Source organism: Stomoxys calcitrans, chromosome 2 (assembly GCF_963082655.1).
Source record: "Stomoxys calcitrans chromosome 2, idStoCalc2.1, whole genome shotgun sequence".
Classification (NCBI taxonomy): domain Eukaryota; kingdom Metazoa; phylum Arthropoda; class Insecta; order Diptera; family Muscidae; genus Stomoxys; species Stomoxys calcitrans.
In genome coordinates, this window is record NC_081553.1 from 33581390 (window position 1) to 33600879 (window position 19490).

The following is a 19490-nucleotide window of genomic DNA, read 5'->3' on the forward strand; positions in this document are numbered from 1 at the left end:
TACTTGATTTGATGGATTTCCAAATTGTTGGACACTTGTTCACTGTATCTACACACACACACACACACACTCACACTGTCTCGGCGAATAATCAATTAGATCCCACAACAGAAAAGGTGCTCGTAAACATGTAACAGCAGGAATTTTATCTTCCATCAAATTAAACAGCAACAACAGAAAGAAAAACAACAACAAGAGCAAGAACCGCAATAAAAACAACCATACATAGTCATACAATAAAATTGTGCGAGTTAAAGCCTAGCCGGCCTAGAAGCACAAAGTGCCAAAGATCTAACACCGGCCATTGGACGTCACAAAATGTTGAGAATGAATTCAGTTAAAGGCAATAAAAAATGATATCCGATTTAATTAATTATAAGTAGTAAAACGTGTAGTCCTCTTTTTCATCCCCCTCTCCCCCTTTTGTTGGACGATGAAGACCTGCACGCATTGCCCGATAGAGGGGCGCATCAACCTCAGGTGGTAGCTCAAACAATCTGTGGTAGAATTTATAGACATTTTTGACAACAAGAAGAACAGAACGAGAATTTGAGTATGTTCTTTCTCTATGTTGGGATATGTGATTAATTGTTCAAGATTAGCTTGAATGCTTGGGAGTTGTTGGAAAGTCAATCCAACAATGGAAATTATGGATGTATTTTGTGTTAAATCTCTATAAAATTGATTGCATTTATGACCATATTAGAAAATGAATGAGTTTTGTATGTTACAAAACAATGATACGAAGGGATTTTGGGGGTTTCTTTCTCCATAAGGGATTTGTGAAAAAAGGCATATAAACCAAATTAAAAAAAAAAAATTGAAAAAGAATGTCGAAGGGCTTAACACAATTCACTCACCCTTCTATTGGTCCAAAACCTTAAATCGAGAAATCGGTCTATATGACAGCTATATGCAAATATGGACCGATCTAGCCCAAATTGAAGAAGGAGGTCGAAGGCCTTAACCTGACTCACTGTCCCAAATTTCGGCGACATCGGACAACAAATGCGCTTTTTATGGGCTAAAAACCTTAAATCGAGAGATCGGCCTACATGGCAGCTATATCCAAATCTGGACCGATCTTTGCCATATTGCAGAAGTATTTCGAGGGGCTTAACTTAACTCTTTGTGTCAAATTTCGGCGATATGGGACAATAAAAACTCCTTTTATTGCTCCAAAACCTTAAATTTAGAGATCGGTCTATATGGCAGCTATACCCAAATCTCGACCGATCTTTGCCATATTGCTGAAGTACTTCGAGCTGCTTAACTTAACTCACAGTCCCAAATTTCGGCGACATGGGACAATAAATGCGCCTTTTATGGGCCCAAAACCTTAAATCGAGAAATCGGTCTATATGGCAGCTATATGCAAAACTTGATCGATCTAGGTAAAATTGCAGAAATATGTAGAGGGGCTAAACTTAACTCTCCGTCCCAAATTTCGGCGAACTGGAACAATAAATGCGCCTTTTATTAGCCCAAAACTTTAAATCAACAGATCGGTCTATATGGCAGCTATATTCAAATCTGGACCGATCTGGGCCAAATTGAAGAAGTATGTCAAAGGCCTTAAGCTGACTCACTGTCCCAAATTTCGGCGAAATCGGGCAATAAATACGCCTTTTATGGGCCCAAACCTTAAATCGAGAAATCGGTCTATATGGCAGCTATATGCAAAACTTGATCGATCTAGGTAAAATTGCAGAAATATGTAGAGGGGCTTAACTTAACTCTCTGTCCCAAATATCGGCGATATGGAACAAAAAATGCTCCTTTTATTGCTTCAAAACCTTAAATCGAGAGATCGGTCTATATGGCAGCTATATTAAAATCTGGACTGATTTGTGCCATATTGCAGAACTATTTCGAAGGGCTTAACTTAACTCTCAGTCCCAAATTTCGGCGATATGGAACAAAAAATGCTCCTTTTATTGCTCCAAAACCTTAAATCTGGAAATCGGTCTATATGGCAGCTATATTAAAATCTGGACCGATCTGTGCCATATTGCAGAAGTATGTTGAGGGGCTTTACTTAACTCTCTGTCCCAAATTTCGGCGATATAGGACAATAAATGCGCTTTTTATGGGCTCATAACCTTAAATCGAGCGATCGGTTTATATGGCAGCTATATCCAAATCTGGATCGATCTGTGCCATATTGCAGAAGTATTTCGAGGGGCTTAATTTAACTCTCTGTCCCAAATTTCGGCGACATCGGACAATAAATGCGCCTTTTATGGGCTCAAAACCTTAAATCGAAAAATCGGTCCATATGGCAGCTATACCCAAATCTGAACCGACCTGTGCCATATTGCGGAAGTATGTTGAGAGGCTTAACACAACTCACTGTCCCAAATTTCGGCGATATGGGACAATAAATGCTCGTTTTATAGCTCCAAAACCTTAAATTGAGAGATCGGTTTATATAGCAGCTATATCCAAATCTGGACCGATCTAAGCCAAATTAAAGAAGGATGTCAAAGGGCCTAACACAACTCACTGTTCCAAATTTCAGCAAAATCGAATAATAAATGTGGCTTTTATGGGTCCAAAACCCTAAATCGGCGGATCGGTCTATATGACAGCTATATCCAAATCTGAACCGATCTGGCCAAATTCGAAAAGAATGTCGTTGGACCTAACACAACTCACTGTCTCAAATTTCAGCAAAATCGGATAATAAATGTGGCTTGTAGAGGCCTGAGACCCTAAATCGGCGGATCGGTCTATATGGGGGCTATATAAAGATATAGTCCGATATAGCCCATCTTCGAACTCAACCTGCTTATAGACAAAAAAGAACGTGTGCAAAGTTTCAGCTCAATATCTTTATTTTTATAAAATGTAGCGTGAGAGATATCTCTTTGAAATGGTTAAAGCTGAGGAGCTGACGAGATCGTGTGCAAAATTTCGAGGCCCTAGGTTGTCCAGGCGCCTTTTGGCAGGCCCCTTAAATATGTCACATCCCCATTACGAAAAATGTTTGGTTCAGCCAAATCTCTTGCAGACGATCTTGCTAACTCCTCAGCTCTAACCATTTCAAAGAGGTATCTCCACCCGTTCCATCACGGCATATTTTTTTTTACTACTTTTTTTCGGTTCCAACCCACTTTGCGTTATCAATTTACCACCTTAATGTGTTAAGTCCCCGAGTTAATCAAGAAAACAAAGTTGCCGTAAGAAAGGATATTACCCAAGAAGACCCAAATCATGCTCTTCCTTCTACCTGCCTCCATTTCAAAAAAGGATCAAAAGTCATTTCCCATAAGCCAGTGATTTTTGCCGGTTTAGTTGTTGTTATTTGGCTTGATTCCTTTGGATTATCGAGTTATCTTTTTTACGATGCTCTTTCGTTGCCTTATCTGGGTTTAATTAAACGGCATCTTGTAATAAATTATCATCATTAGTTAAATCTTGCCCTGTTCTCTGCCGAAATGCTTAGGGATGACCCAACGCACATCTTGCCACCACTACTACTGCTGCTGCTGCAGTAGTTTCATTGAGCTTCATCTTCGTCATGATTGTGTCTTTTTTTGTAAGGCGAATTAATAATTCTTAAAACTCTGTTCGTTTGTCTATTGGAAATTATTTGGCTGTGATCATTCAACTTTTGTTCAATATTTTGAAGTTTAGTATCAAACACCGGTAACAGACAAAGCTTTCGTAAAGAATTTTATGGACGATACCAATCTTTTGGTTAGAGCAAACAGAAAAAACAAATTAAAAAAATTGAAGAACAAAAAAAAAACAACAACATTGAAATCTGTGTGAGAAACAAAACTGGTGTTGCTGCTGCTGCAAACTGTTTTCTTGGATGAAGTGTTGCTTTCTTGTTTGGTGCGCTTGTGTCTTAAGTTCTTTGATTTTGGAGTGTGTGTGTGTGTGTGTGTGTAAGTGTTTAGCCCCCTGCTTGGCTGTTTCATCTTTTTTAGTGTGCTTAGAATTTTAAGTGCTTGATTTTTTTAAGTCACTTTTGATTTTCGTTGTTTCCATTCTCTTTCGTTCGTTCGTTTCAGTTGGCTGAAGTGTTTTGTTTTTCTGATGAGCTCGTGGTATGCTGAGATTTTTTGGCTTAATTGGAACATTGCTTATGTAGACATTTCGACAGATTGAGTTTGATTTCTTTCCATTTGTTAATCTGTTCAACCTTAATGATGTCTTTTTGACAGGTTAATGTTTGACCAGATTTTTTTTCGATTTTGTGTTTTGAGTTTTTTGTTTGTTCTTTGGTTTTGTTCTTTTTTGGGTGTTTATTTGTAATATTAGGCTTCATAACAAATTACAAAGGAAAAGAACTGAATGGGTTAAAATAGTAATATTATGCTATGCATATAAAGTTAAATTAAATCAATATATGTATCAACAACTTTACCCTCAATAGACTACAGCTAGCGCATTTTTAGCTGATCCTCCCAAACTTTTAGAGATGTTCCTTCAATACGGTAGCGTATGGGATAGGGGTTTGACTTGCATTAACTTGGCAAACTACAGGTTAATCTTTATTCCTTCCTCATCTCAACTGGACCCACTGTCCTTCCAGTTTTGTCACTTGGATTGACTGACACCTATTACTGAAGGACCGGGGATACTCATTTTTCTATTCTTTTTAATATAACGAAATATCCCATTATGGAACATAACCCGCCATACTGTGCATAAACGTGTTAAGTTCGATGAAGGGTTTCATCGCACTATTACTTGATATATACCCCCATTTAGACCGATCTCACGATATAAGGTATTTGGCCTAAAAAATATTTACTCGATTTCACCGAAATTTGGCACAGTTAGTTGTATACAGAAAAAAATAAAAATCTATGTGACGAAATTAATTGATCCAATTAATTTTTTGATTGAAACTGCTTCAATCACGAAAATGCTAATTTTCATTAAAAAATTGGTATTCAATTAAAAAATTGATTGAACATTTTTGAAATTTTCAATGAATTTTTTAATTAATCCAATTAAAAAATGGTACCAACTTCCGGAGTATCCAATTAATTTTAAATTGAATCGATTAAAAATTTAATTGAAATTATGAAAATATTAAATTAGGATAATTGCAAAAAGTGGGCTGTATAGGGTGCACCCTCGATTTCGATGCAACATGGTTCATATATGTAAAGCTATCGGAAAACGAGTTTGTGGTTTGTGTTTGGGTTCATGATCACTCTTTACACAGATAAAATAAAAATCGGTTTCAATTACGAAATTAATTGATCCAATTAATTTTTTAATTACGAAAATCATAATATCAATCACCGTTGTAGAAAAAGTAATCGAAGGGTGTTTCAATTAAGAAAATTGCATATTCAATTAATTCATAATTAATTCATGCCCCCATTGCAGCTTTATCGGAATTTGGTCCGATTTGAACCAAATTCGGCACGGATTGTTCACTTTTGTAGAACAAAATATTGGATTTTTGGTGGCTATATGTAAATATAGACCGATCGGAACCATATACGACACGGATGTCGAAAAGCCTAACACAAGTAACTGTGTCAATTTTCAGTGAAATCGAATTATAAATGCGCCTTTTATGGGGCCAAGACTTTAAATCGAGAAATCGGTCTACATGGCAGCTATATCCAAATCTGAACCGATCTGAGCAATATTGCAGAAGTATTTAAAGGGGCTTAACTTAACTGACTGTCCCAAATTTCGGCGATATCGGACAATAAATGCGCCTTTTATGGGCCCAAAACCATAAATCGAGATATCGGTCTATATGGCAGCTATATCCAAATCTGAACCGATCTGGGCCAAATTGAAGAAGGATGTTGAAGGGCGTAACACAACTCACTGTCCCAAATTTCAGCAAAATTTGATAATACATGTGGCTTTTATGGCCCTAAGACCCTAAATCGACGAATCGGCCTATAGGGCAGCTATATCCAATTCTGAACCGATCTGAGCCAAATTGATGAAGGACGTCGAAGGGCCTAAAGCAACTCACTGTCCCAAATTTCGGCGATATCGGACAATAAATGCGCCTTTTATGGGCCCAAAACCTTAAATCGAGAAATCGGTCTATATGGCAGCTATATCCAAATTTGAACCGATCTGGGCCAAATTGAAGAAGAATGTCGAAGGGCCTAACACAACTCACTGTCCCAAATTTCAGCAAAATTTGATAATAAATGTGGCTTTTATGGCCCTAAGACTCTAACTCGGCGGATCGGCCTATAGGGCAGCTATATCCCAATCTGGACCGATCTATGCCATAATGTAGAAGTATGTCGAAGGGCCTAAAGCAACTCACTGTCCCATATTTCAGCAAGATCGGATAATAAATGTGGCTTTTATGGCCCTAAGACCCTAGATCGGCGGATCGGCCTATAGGGCAGCTATATCCCAATCTGGACCGATCTATGCCATAATGTAGAAGTATGTCGAAGGTCCTAAAGCAACTCACTGTCCCATATTTCAGCAAGATCGGATATTAAATGTGGCTTTTATGGGCCTAAGACCCTAAATCGGTGGATCGGTCTATATGGCAGCTATATCCTAATCTGGACCGATCTGTGCCATAATGCAGAATTATGTCGAAGGGCCTAAAGCAACTCACTGTCCAAAATTTTAGCAAAATTGGATAATAAATATGGCTTTTATGGCCCTAAGACCCTAAATCGGCGGATCGGTCTACATGGGGGCTATATCAAGATATTGTCCGATATAGCCCATCTTCGAACTTAACCTGCTTAAGGACAAAAAAATGATCTGTGAAAAGTTTCAGCTCAATATCTCTTTTTTAAAAGACTGTAGCGTGATTTCAACAGACACACGGACGGACATGACTAGATCGTCTTTGATTTTTACGCTGATCAAGAATATATACTTTATAGGGTCGGAAATGGATAATGTCGATGTATTGCAAACGAAATGAAAAAATGAATATACCACCACCCTCTGGTGGTGGGTATAACAAGAATTTCTAAGGCACATACATTGTTTGATAATGCTGGCGCGATAGAGAAATATCCATCCATAGCAGGTATTTAAAGGTGCGAAAACAACAACTCGCATAAGTATTTTTTTTTTATTTGTAGCATAATGAATAACGCAAATCATAATACAAAACCAAAATGGAGAAGTGCGTAAATGGAAGACTTTTAGTATAATTGTTTATCATAATAACATCAAAATAAATTTAAATAAACTATGAAACATTTTGGTCGAAACTCTTCGACTTCTTAGCCTGAGGTTCAAATCTCTTGCTTTGAAAACATGAAAAAAAAATTTTTTTCATTTTGGTTTTCATATGAAAACATGCTGAAAACAGGTATCGGATATGCTAATGAAACGAAAAAAAAAAAAATTTTAAGAGAATTAGGCCTCGGGATACTCAGTGTAGTTTAGGCTATTAAATTCTATCACATTGTAATAAAATCAATCTGAACTATAGAATATTATGAAAAGAATATTACAAATACAAGTATAACTTACCTTATTCACTAATGTACTTAAAATAATGAAGATTATTAACGTATACACTGGCATAAATCCACTTTTGCTGAAACTGTTGCAGTGGCGGGCAATGGTGATATTAGACATGGTGCGTTCTTGAGATTTTCGCCGAAAATGTTTGGTAAAAATTCTGTTAAAAATTGGCACTGGTGACCATGAAATTGATGCTGTTGGTATAGATGACGTTGAAGACATTGTTGATGGCGCTAAGAAGCCTTCGTTGAGTAGTGATCACTTTTTCTTTATAAAAGTTGATTTTTGCAATACAACACTTTGTATTGTTATACAGATGTTATATGAAAGTTATGATTTTTGTTTTTCATACATATTTAAGTGGTGATTGTGTCTTTTGTAATAAACTCGTAAGTTTTCATATCCACATGGCTGTTAGAAACTTTAGTATTAAATTTTGCTGTATTAAATTTTGTTTTTATTTGTTGATTTTTTGTTAACGCTTCAATGTTCACTGCAGCTGTTTGAATTTGTGGTAATTAAATTATTCAATTTTTTTTTTCAAATACTTAATTATGTTTTCATTTTCATAACATTTTTAGCTCTTCTGCATTTGATTTTTATGTTATTTGCTTTTCTCATCTACAAATTTGCTTGCTTACAGATATAACATTTAATGTTCACATCCAACCGGCGAAATGTGTGAGAAAAGGAAACAAAAATGAAAGTTTGTTGCATGGCAAGTAATAACCCACCAACAACAACAACAGCAGTAGAAAACACCACCATAAAAAAGACATGTGATGTATGAATCCGCAAAATGCAAATGCAATTCAATTTGTATTAATTTAAAGCTCACATTTTTTTATAGTTTTTATGACACAGCAACTGGTCATACAACATTGCATGATAGAGAGCAGCAAGTGTAGTAAAAATGATTTAAAGTTAGTAGGCGACATTGAAAGGCTCTATTTTTTGTAATACGATAAGAAAATGCATCTTGCAATAAGGTTGTGAATCAATGCTACTGCACACATGCACATAGTGTATGTTGTACTGTAGGCCTAATCGATTTAAACTTTGTGCTGCTTATGTTTTACAAAGATCAATTCATTTATGTATTGAATAAAAATGTTAAAGTTTTTCTTAATTCTTCTAAACTTTTCTCTTTTTGAGGATTATCGTTAAAATAAAGGTGGAAAAAGTCAACAAAACGTTTGCACACATGGACATGGCTTGCACGATAATCTAGCGCTAGTCGATTAAAACATTGATATGCTTACTTTTTGCTTCGATCAATTATTTTGTTTATACTATTATAGAATATTGAAAATTGCTTTAATTCCAAAAAAATGTTTACCTTCTTGAGGAAATATTATGAAAAAATTAGGAATAGTACAGCAAACCTGATGCACACATGAACCAAACTTTGATTTTATCATAGGACTGGTCGTCTCAAATATTGTGGTGCTATGTTTTTGCAATAATCAATTCGTTTGTTTATTTACCAAAAATTATAAAAATGAAGAAAAAAAAAAAAATTTTTCCAACATTTCTGCACACATAGATATGGTTTATACAGTGTTCAAGTCCTAGCCAAATAAAAGATTTTGATGCCTTGCTTTTGCCAATATCAATTCGTTTCTTTATTTTAGGGCCAATTTTAAACTTAAGTCATTGTTTCCTTAAAACATTTCAATGTAAGCTCTCTATTTGTCTTTCATTTTCCAAATTCAATAAGAAAAAAATCCCCTATCGAATGATCGATGGCATATAAAACACAAATAATTCAAATAATTGCTGGCCTCCCTCTTCGAAACCAACATTTCAACATATGGGAAAGAGAAACTTGGAATGCAAATGCGAAGTTGTCTAGGAGTGTTTGAGAAACAAATATTCACATTCATACCAACAACAATGACCAGCTGGTTGAAGTATTTATTTGCTAATTGTTTTTGAGTTAGTAATCGCTCTTGTATTGCTTTCTTTTTTCAATTTTATTTAGAGTTTACTACTTCGTCTCCTACAACAACAACACACACTGGGAGGCCTAAGCATTCAATGGCACTCTAAGTAATTTGTGTGCATTTTCTTTTTAATTCTCTTTACAGGGGGGATGGCTATCTTAATGTGGTGTTAATCATTCGTTTTATATGCTAATTAATTTGCATTACAGCAACTACAACAATGACGACAATAAAGCAAACACAAATAATTGTAGTTGTCATGCTGTATGTATGTCTGAGAGTGTGTATGCTTGATTGTATCATAGTTGACATGTGATAGATAGAGTCATTCGCACATTGGGACAGTCATAAATGAGAGTGATTTTTACTCTCACTTTGTTCAAGCACGTTGTTTTTTTATGGGGTATTCGCTTTTTTTCCTTCTGGTTGTTGTTGTTTTGTTTTCTCACAAAACGGAAGTCGTTGACTTCGGCATGATGGCACTGGCGAGGCAAGCAAGCCAGTCAGCCCCGCCATCAGCTACTTATGTGTGCACTCGCATGCATGCCTACAATTGCAAAGTGATTGTCTGTGTTGTTGCTGACTATGTTGCCGACCAGACACTCAACTCAATGACTGGGACTAGCAACATTAGTGACGACATAACAAAGATTCACACATTCAACCACATAAACACAGCCGGTGGTTAGCATGGTTGTGTACATCTTCTTTGTTGTTGTTGTTATTGTTGATTGAGAGTTCGCTGGCAGAGCTCTGGCATGAGTGTGCGATTGTTGGTGCTTTTTTGCTCTGAGTGACCGGAAGTTAGATTGCATTTTTGTGCGTTTGTACCGAATGTTGCTGTTATGCGTTGTGGGGAGATGTATAGTTATGGGTCCATGGTTCATAATTGGAGCATTTATTCATCTAAATATAAAGCACCACATGTGTTATTGGTGGATTTTATGCAAAAAAATGCAACAATGAAACAAAAGATAGGGAAGATGTGGAATATTAAGATTTTTTGTTAGGATGATGGGAAATAAATATTCTTTCCATTGGTTTTTGGTCATACTAGGGAAGAGGCTCAAGGCGTGAAATCGAAGAAGAGGTTCATATACAACTTTGAGGGTGAAAATAAAATAAAGTAAAATAAAATAAGATAAAATAAAATTAAATAAAATAAATAAAATAAATAAAATAAAATTAAATAAATTAAAATAAAATAAAATAAAATAAAATAAAATAAAATAAAATAAAATAAAATATAATAAAATAAAATAAAATAAAATAAAACAAAACAAAATAAAATAAAATAAAATAAAACAAAATAAAATAAAATAAAATAAAATAAAATAAAATAAAATAAAATAAAATAAAATAAAATAAAATAAAATAAAATAAAATATAAGAAAAGAAAAATAGAAAAGAAAATAAAATAAAATGAATGATATGAATGAAATGAATGAAATGAATGAAATGAATGAAATGAATGGAATGAATGAAATGAATGAAATGAATGAAATGAATGAAATGAATGAAATGAATGCAATGAATGAAATGAATGAAATGAATGAAATGAATGAAATGAATGAAATGAATGAAATGAATGAAATGAATGAAATGAATGAAATGAATGAAATGAATGAAATGAATGAAATGAATGAAATGAATGAAATGAATGAAATGAATGAAATGAATGAAATGAATGAAATGAATGAAATGAATGAAATGAATGAAATGAATGAAATGAATGAAATGAATGAAATGAATGAAATGAATGAAATGAATGAAATGAATGAAATGAATGAAATGAATGAAATGAATGAAATGAATGAAATGAATGAAATGAATGAAATAAATTGAAATGAATGAAATAAAATAACATAAAAATAATAACCTTAAAAAAAACAAAATAAAATGAAACACAATAAATTAAATAAAAATAAAATTAAAAAATTGTGGCTTTAGGGACTCTAGTTCGTAAATTGTATACAAAAACTCATTTTAATTTTTTAGACTATTAAATGTAGCGCTTGAATCTAACATTCAATAAAAGTATATGTTAATCAACAGACACTATTTCTTTAAAGAATCGAACAAAGTGTCTGCAAAAGTTTTTTAAGAAATATTCTGCGTCAAGAATACGGTAGAAACACCAGAGTTATATTTTATTGATATCTTACTCTAATAGATGCATCACTATGCTACCTTAACAACTTAAAAAATCCTTCACTTCACATCATAACTAACAAGTGTTAAGACCCTTCCAAACAAACAATTAGGTCAGCATTGGCATAAGGAAAGGAAATACTTCTTCATTAAAAAGTCATAAAATAATAGAGGGATTATATAGCAGTAGCATTGTAAAAAAGAAGATAAAAACTTAAAAAGGCATCCCTGAAAGAAATATGGTAAATGTGTTGAAGGCATTAAAGTAGTAAATTAAACAAATGATTCAAATGAAAGAAAAGGGAGAATAGAAAAAATAGGAAACACATTAGGCAATTGTGTTGCGTTGTTACTTGATGTTGACAAGCATTTATCATGTATTCCCACTGCCTCTGCAAAATATGCAATTCATTATTTGGTAACATACATATGAGATATAACAACACTTTTTTTACAATAAGTCCAAAAGCCTATGTGAATGACCCACCACAGTCATGACTTGATAGTTGAACAATATTTTGATATAAGATATAAATGTGAGACAGATTTTACAAAGAAGAAAGTCATTCTAATCAAATGGGAAATACCCACATGATGCATGAAATTAAAAAACTAAAGCGGATATAGGTATAGAAGATAGCGATTTTCTGCGGAAGGTTAAAATATCTTGTCAGAACATTCTATTGAATGGGAGGCTAGTTGAAAATTGAAAAAATTGAAATTTGTGCCCAATTTCAGTCAATTTCGATGAAAATTATGGGCTTTAGGAAATCAAGAAGTAGAATCCGGGGATTGGTATATATGGGGGCGATATCAAACCGATTCGGATCATGCTCGACACAGAATTTGGAAGTCACAATAGAAGTTGTTGGGCCCAATTTGGGCCATTGGAAGGAAACATGACGCTGCTGGGGCTCTAGAGATCAGAACTGGGGATCGGTTAATATGGGGGCTATATACAAATATGGGGGCTATATACAAATATGGCCCATTTGCAATCCCAACGACCTACATTGATAAGAAGTCTCTGTGCAAAATTTTAAGTGTATATCTTAATTCGTCCGGCCGCTATCATAGTTTCTACAGACGGACGGACGAACATGGCTATATCGACTTAGAATGTCAAGACCATCAAGAATATATATACTTTATGGAAATGCAGATCAATATTTCTATGGGCTATAAATGGAATGACTGGATAAGTATACCTCCATACCATGGTGGTGAATATAAAAATGTGTTTAATTTAAACTACCTGTTTGTGGGGCATGGGAAACGATTAGGGTTTATGTTAATAGCATGGAGTACTTAAATGGACTTGGTTTTGAGGTTCCTTTTTTATTACTTAGGACCCACAACAGGTCGATCACTTTCTCAGGTGTATACTTGTCAACCTAACAGAATCTTAAATCCAACTGATTTATTAACCTTTTAGCTACATTTACAAAAAAAAAATGTTATACTTTCTCGAAGTACTTTTTTCTTAATTTTTAAGCTTTTTTAACTAAAGGTGAGTTCAAATCTTAAACTAAGCTTTACTAGTACATAACTTTCAGTTGCGATATGCGTTTTTTCGACACTAAACTGACATAGCTCTCATATAAACTGATCTTTTACTTCTGGAGTCCCTAGAAGCAGCAATTTTTGTCCAATTTGACTGAAATTTGGCACGTAATGTTCCGTTATGACTTCCAACAACTTTGACAAGTACGGTCCGAATCGGTAAGTAACTGATGCGAAATCGCAATACCTGTTTAAAATGGACTAAAGGAACCATACCAGAGCGGGCTGGATTCATTCTGTATTAAAATTTAATTCGACATTAAAATTCTCATTTGTATCAAGTTTCAGCTGGAATATTTTTAGAGTTCTACGGGATTATAACAAAAGGAATTCGGAGTAAGCCAAATCGTCTTAGGTGTTTTTTATGTTCTCCCGATTTTTACGACTTATTTTCCAATCACCATGGCAACAACCGGCTTAGTGGGTCCATAACCATGTATACCGAACTCTTGATATGACTTTTTGAGCCCCCACATAGTACCATATTGTTGAAATTGTATATGTAGTAATGGTATCCAACGTCCATGTTAGATGTAGATCTCATATAACCGATCTTCCGATGTGAATTCTTAAGTTGTTGGATAGCAGAATTCATAGGGAATATGGCTCATTGTTGAAGCAACATCGACTGATCTTCAACACTAGAACAAACCTGTAGGCGCCATCTACAAATTAATATGTAATGACATCACATCAAATGAGAATAGCACAGCTGTGAGGAATTGCCATCTGATGGTGAATGTAGGAACAGTCATCTGATTACCTATTCATCATTAAATTGTACAGACTGGTTATAAAATTTTAAAGAAGGAAGGAAGGAATCATTAAATTGAACAGACTGATTGTACATTTTAAAAGAAGGAACATAAAATTAAGCCCAATAACTTCAGGTTTTTTACTTTTTTTAAGTTCTCCCACACTGGACGAACTTAAATATGGTCTTTCGAAACGGATGAAGGGAGCCTTCCTGCAAGCGCCATCTAAATTTAATATGTAACGACATCACATCAAATAGGAACAGCACAGTTGTGAGGAATTGTCATCTGTTGGTGATTGTAGGAACAGTCATCTAATCAGCTTCTCCCACACTGGGACGAACTTAAACACTCTTATTTGGTATAGTGAATTCCTTTGTAACTTCTAACATCGACGGTAACAATGACCCCAATTGGCGCATAATCTAATTTATCTCTATCGTGTTTTTTGATTCTTTGGAGATCATTTAATGAATGTGATTACGTCATTATTTTTGCTCTTAAGTTCAGTTATTACTTGAAATTTTGATGGTCCAATTATGGTTCAAATTGATGAATAGGTCTATATAACTATTGTTCATACTGATCTTGCAGTTTGAAGTCTGGCCATACCTAATGAATTTTTATGTGTTCCAGATCATTTTTTTGTATGCTTGATACCTTTCACATTATGTGGAAAAATAAAATTCCAATTTTTTCTTTAAGATATCTAAGTTTCAAGGGTTTTTTTTAACTCTCCATAATACATAGATTAGTCACATTGGATTTTCGATGTTGATTTAAGGAAATTTCGCCTAAGGTGAAATTAAAAAAATGTTTTCGTAAACGAAAATTTTTAATAATTTGGTTTGTTCTGCAAAGTGTCTAAATTTATTCACAGTTTTATATCAAATTGAATAAACTTTACATTTTATCCATGACAGTTCTGTGTTGTCTTATTTTATTATGATACTTGTAAAACAATATCAATTTTTTCTTAACTGAGAAATCTTCTCCTTCATTTAACATGATTTCGTAGGATCCAATTTTTTTTTCTTTTTGGTTTGATTAAGCAATTTCTGTAAAAATTATTTTTCACTATCCATTGTTGATTAGTTTTTCCAAGATTTCAATGAATTAATTCTTCTTTTAGTTTATTTATCGACACACTTCTTTTTTATATCTTAAAATCCACATTTTGTTGCTTATTGTTTACATTTTAATGTACTTTTCCAAAACTAGTTTTTGATACAACTGTAAATTGTTGGGTTCATTTTACAAAAAGTTTGAATTTAAAATAATGCTGCACAGGTGTTCTTTATTGATTTTTTTTAAATAATTTATTTTAAGTTTTTCAAACATTTTTACTACCATATATGTATACCTTTAGAAGCTTCTTTAATATTTTAAAACTATAATTTTTCTTTTAATTTATGATATTAATTAAAAAAAAAAAATCTTTCAACACTTGTCCTTTTGTTTTAATTGTTATCCACCACAAATCCAAACAATTACAGCAACAATTGACTTTGTTTAACTCTTTAAACCGTCGCTACCGTTAACGATCTTTACTAGAGTTTACATCCAAGAAATTGTAACCCAAAGCATATAAACGATTACATTGTGCTATTACATACATTCAAGCCAGTATTCATAAACTCTAAATCTCTTCTCTTTTATATATCTCACTCACTAACTAACCAATACTTAGTTAATCCATGCACTTTGTTATTATTCGCGTATTCTAATTTTTTACATTTGTTGCATTAGTTCAACGAGCTAGCAACTCTTTTGCCGATCGGTATTCGTATTGTGATGTTACTATTCCGTTAGGCACACACACACATAAACTAAACACAGTCTCTGAGTAGAGTAGCAACACTCTTTTCTAATTTGAACGAGTTCGCACGCTTTTACACACACACACACGTAACCGGTAAATATCCAAACCACACATTTGTGTGTGGATCACCATAGGCCACAATGGCAAAGAAGAAGAATATCCAATAGCGAAGCAACAATTAAAACATTTAAATGTTTCCGACCGTTGTTGCTTACAGCTCCACGTTTGACACTCAACTAAAGTGAACAGGACCCGCGGCTAGCAAAACCTTGCGGCAAGAGTATGCTCACCACCACAACTACATACTTTACGAACATAGTGTGAGAGGCTGAAGCCAAACTCACCACTTTAAAGTCGTTAATTCGTATTGGATTCATTCGGTTGTTAGCTTTGTAACTCTCTTTCATTGGCACACATGGTGGCATATGTGTGCTCGCTTCGTTGGCATGGCTCAAGTGTCTGTGGGTTAGGGTGACCATGGGTGGTGAGAATAACATTCATAAATAGTTCTTGCTGTAGTTATCAAATCAGAAAAAGAGCAGTTAACGAAGAGCGCATGCTTTTACATGCTGAAGAGAGTAAAGACTCTTTTGTGGGCTCATGTTGTTGTTTGTGGCCGGCCTATCATCTCTCTAATGTCGGTTAACTACATAACTGTCTTTTGTTTGTTTGTTCACAAATGTTTCTGAGCCAGTAAGATTTAGTGGGGGTGGTTATGGTTTCTCATGTTTTTGGGTTGTCATTGTGCGCGTTTAACATACTCTGAGTTGAACATTTGTTTCTTCTTCAAGTATGACCCATGGGCCGAACATGCATTCATCTCCTTTCGGCTGGTGCAAATTAATATTCGGCTATAAACAATAATCAACTACGGTTATTGTTATTGTATGGTTAGTTGTTGCATTGGAAGGTCTATGGGCCACCAATATTGATGTAAATTATTTTTGACATACAAATATGTTTTGCAATTAGAAGGAGGCATTTTTATTCGAAAATCAATAAAGGAACTTTTGGGAAACATTCGAGATGTGAGTAGCATGGCAGAAACCAATAATCACTTAACATATGCAAAAGATATGAAAGGTTGATACATATATCAATACCAAATCACACAAATGTAGCGTTCGACACGCAGGACTTGTCATATACACATGTCATAGAGAGTAGGTATATCTTACTCAACCAATGAAATGAACAAATCGCACTTTAGTTTTGTGCAAAAGTAGGGCGATGCCAACTTAATAATACCTTGCACCTACCATATAGGTACAGATTGGGAGCTATGTCTAATTCTGAAACAATTTTGATGGACCTCGCCGGATGTTTTCAGATGGGTTGTTAAACAATCCGTATCAAATTTCGAGCAAATAAATTCAATTGGTCAATGAATGCGCTTGCTGTGACTCTAGGAGTGAAAATTAGGCGATATATTGAGTTGCCCAAAAAGTAATTGCGGATTTTTCCTATAGTCGGCGTTGACAAATTTTTTCACAGCTTGTGACTCTGTAATTGCATTCTTTCTTCTGACAGTTATCAGCTGTTACTTTTAGCTTGCTTTAGAAAAAAAGTGTAAAAAAAGTATATTTGATTAAAGTTCATTCTAAGTTTTATTAAAAATGCATTTACTTTCTTTTAAAAAATCCGCAATTACTTTTTGGGCAACCCAATATATATATGAGAGCTATATCTAAATCTAAACCGATTTCCATGAAATTCACCAGCAATATTGAGAATCGTAAAAAAAATCCTTCCTGCCAAATTTCGAGAGAATCGGTTAACAAATGACCATTTTATTGCATTATTACTGCAAATCGAATGAACATATATATGGGAGCTATATCCTAATCTGAACCGATTTTTTTCAATTTCAATAGGCTTCGTCTCTAGGCCGAAAAACATGCACATACCAAATTTGAAGACGATCGCATGAAAATTGCGATCTGTAGTTTGTACACAAATTAACATGGAGAGACGGACAGACAGACGGACATAGCTAAATCGAATCAGAAAGTGATTCTGAGCCGACCGGTATACTTATCAGTGGATCTATCCCTCTTCCTTTTGGGTGTTACAAAATAATTCACGAAGTTATAATGCCCTGTACCACAAAAGTGGTACACGATCTAGGCGGTCAATTGACCTGTCCCGAACTTGAAATATAATGTTCACCGAAATCGCTATTGTTACGCGTGCTGTGTAGCATATGGCACCGTCTTGTTGAAACCACATGTCATGCAAGTCAAGCTCTTGCATTGTGGGTAAAAAAAAGTTGGATATCATCTTACGGTAGCGCTCACCATTCACAGTTAAGTTACAATTCGCATCATCTTTAAAGAAGTACGGTCCAATGACGGCACCAGCCCAAAAACCTCACCAAACTGTGACTTTTTCTGAATGCATTGGTTGCGAACCCTCCCCCTTACCACAATTTTCAACAATGCCACATCTTGGAGATGGGTGCATCGATTAAAGCGAAATTTTGCGGCATAAAATTTTGGGTTCAACTAACCTTGGGGGATGCCCCATCTCAAACCCACCCGAGCGGATATGTTTACCGACTGGGACAATATGTGTATCATATGAGAGGTATTTAAGAGTAGAGTACGTACTTGGCATACGTACTCTACTCCCCACCCTCCAAAACCCCTCAACAGGAGATATTTCCGTTTGTTACAATATGAGTATCAAATGGAAGGTGTTTGAAAGTTGAGTACACATCTGTTACAAGAATTTGTTCCAAGGTGCCTACGGGACGTCTCCAACACCAACAAATCCCCAAAACGGGCATGAGTATACAACGTCACAAAATGGGTAATGGAGAGTTGACAACGAGTCCGATATACACATTTGGGACAGAGTCTGGGACCGGCCCAACCAACTAATACGCTTCAACGAGACGAGTAGATCGATCGAAAGATTAGGCGAATTAAGCGAATGGTCTATGACAGTAGAGTTTGACGTCATAGTTTAATGTTGATATAAGGATTCAAGTATCTGGGTCACGTTTTGCCGTTCAGCAGGACATGTTTACGGTGACAATAGGTTAGGTTAGGTTGAAAAGAGGATGCAGATATATCCAGTAATAGGCTTGTGGTGCGTTCTAAATACTAAAAGAAGTAACCTCGAAAAAGAAAATCTAAGTCAGGAATTCCGTGCTACTTATAAAATCCTTAATTTTTTTCCTTGCCACGCTCCTAAGTTGTTCATTGTGTCCTCGCCGGCGAAAGCTGGGCAATTACAAAGGAAATGCTCCAACGTCTCATCATCTTCCGCACATGCCCTACATATGCTACCTTTTGCCGCACCGATTTTACAGAAGTGAGCTCGTATTCCTGTGTGTCCCGTTATGTTACCAATAGCAATACTGATCTACTTCTTACTTCCTTTCAGTAATAGCCTCGTCTTCTCACAATCTGGTTCCCCCATAGGATTTTCGCCGTCCTACCGAGTGTTTCGCTGTTTCTCAGGGTTGCATGCGCATTCATCGCCCATGCTCTTAACTCGGAATGTGCCGACCCGAAAGGTTTCGGGTTAACCAAGTTTATTGAGGGCAGTCTTCTGGTCTTCACCGCCAAATCGTCTGCCCTTTTATTCCCCCATACTCCGCTATGGCGCTGCACCCAAACGATGCGGATTTTGCCATCCTCAGAGAAGGCGTTAATCTTCTTCTTACACTGCAAGACAGTTCGTGACCTCACCGTCCTGGTTGTTATTGTCCTTATGGCAATTTAATTGTCCTTAAAGACGTTCACACTCGACGTTCTCCGTTAGCACCACACCACCACACACATTCCGTAATCTGTC

The 19490-nt window shown here is 35.2% G+C and overlaps 1 protein-coding gene across 2 annotated transcripts in view; it reads right to left on the bottom strand.

Annotated features, from left to right (window-relative positions):
* Positions 1-15873, bottom strand: part of LOC106095684 (protein serrate) — a 110802-nt gene extending 94929 nt beyond the window's left edge. The window contains exons 1-2 of one of the 2 annotated variants that reach the window (XM_059363779.1): positions 15545-15873; positions 7456-7860 (exon numbers count right to left, since the gene is read on the bottom strand). In XM_059363779.1, coding sequence (XP_059219762.1) covers positions 7456-7671 — 216 coding nt within the window. In that variant the 5' untranslated portion in view covers positions 7672-7860; positions 15545-15873. Of the gene's footprint in view, positions 1-7455; positions 7889-15544 lie in introns of both variants that reach the window. The other variant, XM_059363780.1, reaches the window with a different exon arrangement.
* Positions 15874-19490: the final 3617 nt, after the last annotated feature.